Consider the following 5495-nt stretch of genomic DNA (forward strand, 5'->3'; position numbering starts at 1 on the left):
CAAAAAAAAAAAAAAGGCTACGCTTGAAATAGTTACTATCAACCAAAAGAAGAGATAACACTTGACTTTTTGGGATCTCACATGCCTTCATATATCGGGTAGGCTTCTCCACCTAATAGCTTAAGGTTTTCATAATGTTTAGAATAAATTCCTATCTAGGACCTTGCATGGCTTCATATATCGGTTTGGCCTCTCCCCCTTAACCCAATAGCTTAAGGATTTCAATTGAAAACTTCAATGGTTCATATATAGAAATATAGCTTTATGTTATCATCAAAGGAAATAAAGATTAAAAAGCTGTATACATCACATCATTTTGCTGGATGACCTTTATTGCTTTCTCCTAAATTTCCCATTTTGTTAATAACATCTTCTCTCGTTTAACATTGTGATTTTGTTCTACAAGCCAACTTAGCAAACAAGAAGGTTCTCTAGCAATGGTAAAACAGTGAAAAGATTTATTACTTTTGTCGCGTGAAATATACATGCCAAGTATCTATTTCACTTGGGTTTTAATGGAATTTTTACCATTATATTTTTTAAAGTTATATTTGTTTCAAAGTAAAATGGTCGAAAGTAAAATAAAACAGGAGAATTAATTTTATTTCTTCTACACTCTTTTTACAGAATTTTGGACATAAAATTGTGGATCTTACTATTAAACTTCGTCTACATGCCTGTAATTCTATGAACAAGCTCTATAATTATATTATTATTATTATTATTATTATTATTATTATTATTATATATATATATATATATATTTTTTTTTTTTTAGTTTTTAACTTCATCAATTTTACATTGAAGTTATATGAGCCCAAAGAGAGTATTGCAAATTCCGAATAACATTGATGTCATGCATAAATAACAAAAAATTGCAAAAGCTTAGAGAAAATCTGAATTGATGAAGTTACTCATGAATAAATAATGTGCTATGAGGAATAGATGAATATTTGCAAAAGTCAAAATATGTAACATAGAAAAGGGTACATAACAACATCGAAACTATACCTATTAGACCGCTCAAAAGGCCTAAAAGTATGATTCAGATCAAGGAATCAAAACCTTCATGAATTAATGGAAAAACTTTGCCTTGGGTGCCTGCAAGTCCAACAGAAGTAGTTGGCCTGGGGGGAAAGAAAAGCCAGTCAAACTAGAGAATCCCAAGTCTCTGCAACCATGATTTTAGTGAACGGTATCGGAATTGGTATTTGTAATTTCCAAACTATTACGTTATAAGAATAGATCTATATCGAATCACCCATATCGGCTGCTTGCTTTTAAAAAACAGATATTTTGAATCTTTTTTTTTTTTTTACCCCTGATCCATATTATTCAACCAATACAACAATGACTAGGTATCAAAATAGGAGACTTGTCAAATCGATACGGGCGTTCATATTGATAATTAAAACTATGTCTGCAACAGTATCTTTAGGCGTTTAAGGATTCAAAGATCCAAGTAATTAATTGATGGGAAAGAAGACTCCCGAAAAGATATGTGCTTCCTTGCCTCAATTTCTATTAGTGAATAAAAAGTTCCTCCGGAAGAATGAGATCTCTCTCACCTCTTGAGAAGTCCCATTATATATTTTAATAGTGTTCCTTATGTCCAGATATGTGGAGAAGTGGAGTTAGGGCATGCATATATTAAGTTTGTCTTGAATTCTTAACTCGTTTTGAAGATTGATCTGTTTCGACATATTTTGATGGTGACCTGAATGAGAGGTTTTCTGAGATCTATGATGGAAGCAAAGAGGTTGACCCGATAGGTCCAAGCCTGTAGTTGCCCCAATGGTATGGTTCGATGGGATTGACCATGACCTGATGGGTCGACCCACGACTTGAAGTATATAATGTACTGTTGTCTTGTTGAGAAAGACATTGTAATTTGGGGGGTTTTTCAAGCTAGGGTTTCAGGACGAGTTTTCTCACCGCTGCTTGGGTGTAATCTCTCTTCTGCATAGTAAAACTTCTTCTTCTTCACCTGAAGACGTAGCGATCTGTCTTGGTTTATTTATCGTATTTCTTGGTGTTTGCTTTAATAAGATCTTTTACAACATGATTCCACTATTTCATGTGTGTGATGTATGACTATTGGGTAGTGTTCTTTATTTATTTGATTTTAAAGAAATAATTTGTAATTTTTTTTTGAATTTAAAAAAAGATAAACACATTAATCAATTATTGTATTATATTTATTTTATTTTATTTTATTTTTCAGTGCTCTGTGTGCGGGCATGAAGAATGCATTATTTTCCCTTAAGTAATTTGTCTCTCGAAGTCTTATTCTAAACGCTCTTAGTGTAAAAAAAAAAAAGAAAAAGAAGACAAGCCCTTGCCAGTAAGGCACTGTCTTCACGATAGGAACCGATTTAAAGAATCTCATGTGAAATACATAAAAAATGATTAAAGTACATGTTCTCTTCATACATAAATATGAAACACCCACTTTAACTCTGTCCTTGTCCTCCAATACTTACTTTCAAGATGTGACAAATTCTTAAGGGCCCAACCTAAGATTTTGCCTTAATTGAAAAGCATGAGGAGTATTCTCAGTGAAGCAAGGCTTAGATGTAAGGGGTGAAAAAATGACTATCATACCCTTTTGGTTTAGATATAAGAGGTGAAAAATGATCATCACATCCCTTATGACTGATTCTCATGCACATGCTTTCATTGGCCATTGCACTGATGCAAACTGCCTTCACAGAAAACTTCTTCTCAAAATATCCATAAAAAAGTCATAACTTGACATGATAAAATGATTTATTTATTTTTGGTTAAAGACATGATAGAGTGAGTGAGGCTCCCCAATTTCCATCATTCTTTTTTATATTTTATCATCAGTTATTCTTCTTTTCCGTAACAGATCAAATTTCTTTTAGCATCTCTCTTCATAATTATCATCCTTTCTCTTCGTAACATAGAAAGTGCTGAGGATTTTTTACTGTAGTTCTTTATTCTTGCCTCCGTGTGAAGGTTAGTGGATTCTCTTCATCCTCACGGCCCTCACCAGTCTCCCTCTATATATTTTTACGTTGCTTACTGGATTCACAGTAAACTTCTGCCATTCTTTGGAGTGAGCGCCGGTGTTGTTGCAGCCGTTGTAGTTTCAGGTCCAGCTTTTGAGTCTGTCTTATTTGAAGAAATCTAAAGTCTTGCCAAGGTCACCACTAACCATGTAAGAATTTACTACTTCATAACTATCATAATTTTTCTTTCTTTTTTTATTTTTATGACTACTAGATTTTGTTAGAAAGGCGAGAAAATCATGGACTACCCCAACGCTAGATATAATGTGTAACTATGTATTCTACCCAAAAAAAAAAAAAAATTGAGTAATTATGTATCCTTGATCTTAAAGCAAATTCAATTTTCAAGATGAAAGCAGTTGTGTTTGGTGGGATTGGATCCTCTCCAGCGCAGTTGGGCATTTACTTCACATCCGATGACTAGTCTTTTGAGGTTCATACCCAAGTGTTTTCAGTAGTGAGATGTGCGTTACCAACAATCTAATCTCATCCATGTTTAGCACCACTCTTGCACACACTTTTACATTGTTTTTTATTTTTTTTTTGGTACACACACTTTTACTTTGTTTAAACTTTGAATTCTTCGAAATGTCTTTTATTTTTTATCCGTAGTTTTTTTTTTTTAATCAGTATTTTTTATTGATAGTTACTTGGTAAATACTAAAAAGAATGTTTATATTTAAGGGGTTAGGAGGATCAAACTCTTAACATTTTGTGTAGCCACCTACCATTGCCACTGAGTTAGAAGCTCATCTCCGTGTTAAAACTATTCATTATTTGACTAGTTAGACGCAGATCATGAGTCTTCCATTAATTAATTACCATATAAATCTACATTTTTTTTTTTTATGGAATAGAATATACATTTTTATCTACGTAATTAGCTGATAATGAATTCAATGTTAATTTAACAGAGCAGAGATATGGACGATTTAGCACGTGCTACAAGTGTGTACCGGGCCTTATTTCAGGCTGTGTCTTCGAATGATTGGTAAAAAACTAAGAGTCTCCTGGTCGCAAATCCTGACGCAATGACTGCAATTATTTCACCATCTTGGGGAACGGTTCTTCATGTTGCAGTTTCAACTGGGCATTTGCACCTCGTAAAAAAGTTAATGGAGTTGATGACGTCCGATGCCATATCCACATGTACAAGGGCGTGTCATAATCCTCCCCTTAGCATCGCCGCACGTTGTGGATTCACAAGGATTGCGGAGGTCCTAGTGAAAAAGAGTTCAGATTACTTGGGAATACCTGACCAGGATGGTCTTATCCCAGTTGTCACGGCTAGCCGGTATGGAAACAAGGACACGACACGCTACCTATATGAGGTGACCACCAAGAATGTACACGTCCTAACTCAGGGAGACAGCAAGAGTGGTGCTCTTCTTCTTAATGCTGCAATTATTTATGAGATATACGGTATGTAGTATGTACTCATACATCTTAGAAACTAGGGGTGCAACTGACACCAGCCCAATCTTAGGTTTCCTTAACTCAATCGAGGCTCAGCTCTGTTGGGTTCAACCTAGCCCAACCTAACCTTAGCTGAGCTGGGCTGGGCAGGGCAGGTTTGGCTCTGTTGGTATGTATAGTTATATATATTGGCACAGGGATGGCTTAACTTGAGCTGAACTAATAAGGGTGCTGGGATGCAAGATGCATGGATTCATGTTCAAATGAGAGTGGGAGAGAGTGACAGGTTAGGAACCCCAAGATCTTGCTTAGCCTTTTCCTTTATATATTATACGGGAAAAAGAATGCTATCTAGTCACATGGTTCTTATGCCTAAACATAAGACCCTGCAAAATTATTGCCCCACCCCATGAAGTCAATGATTCTCACCCCATGATGCTACATGGGTTGTTAGGGGCAAGAATGTCAAAAAAAGAAAAAATGGTGTAAAGGGTGGGGTATTATTTTGGGTAGTTTTGTAATAATTATACTTGTTTTGTGTAATTTAATTAAAAGAAAATATTGAATAATTTAATAAACCTAAATCCAATATTAAGTAATCTTGTAATTTTCCTTGTGAGAGAATTCGATACCACAGTTGGCTTGGAACTACCTATTGAAGCAGCCTTGCGTCAATCAGGCATGTCTTGAGTTCGAATCCCCCTTTCTCTTGGACACTCTTTCTTGAGTTGAGATCCCACCCGGCAATCTTTGGACTGTCATCCTAGCTGGCCCATGGGTAGTTGATAAAAAATAAAAAATAATATATATATATATATATATGTATATATATATTGAAATGATATATCTTACAACGCATTGCATCTACAGATATGGTTATCGATTTGCTTCGCCAGTCCCCAGAGTTAGCTATTACATATCATGTCATTGGTTGGACGACCATTCGTGTGTTGGCAACAAAGCCAAAAGCATTTCCGAGTGGAGAACTATACAGCCCATGGCAACGGTGGATCTACACATGTAAGTACCTTTTTTTTTTTTTTT

General features: G+C 35.1%; 1 protein-coding gene across 1 annotated transcript in view; it reads left to right on the plus strand.

Moving 5' to 3' along the window:
• The first annotated feature begins 2964 nt into the window (after positions 1–2964).
• LOC122058630 overlaps positions 2965–5495 on the plus strand; it is a 4270-nt gene continuing 1739 nt past the window's right edge. Inside the window, exons 1-3 of the mRNA XM_042621267.1 lie at positions 2965–3184; positions 3950–4457; positions 5322–5471. Coding sequence (XP_042477201.1) covers positions 4067–4457; positions 5322–5471 — 541 coding nt within the window. The 5' untranslated portion in view covers positions 2965–3184; positions 3950–4066. The remainder of the gene's footprint in view (positions 3185–3949; positions 4458–5321; positions 5472–5495) is intronic.

The sequence above is a fragment of the Macadamia integrifolia genome, chromosome 13 (genome assembly GCF_013358625.1).
Source record: "Macadamia integrifolia cultivar HAES 741 chromosome 13, SCU_Mint_v3, whole genome shotgun sequence".
In the NCBI taxonomy this organism is placed as follows: Eukaryota; Viridiplantae; Streptophyta; class Magnoliopsida; order Proteales; family Proteaceae; genus Macadamia; species Macadamia integrifolia.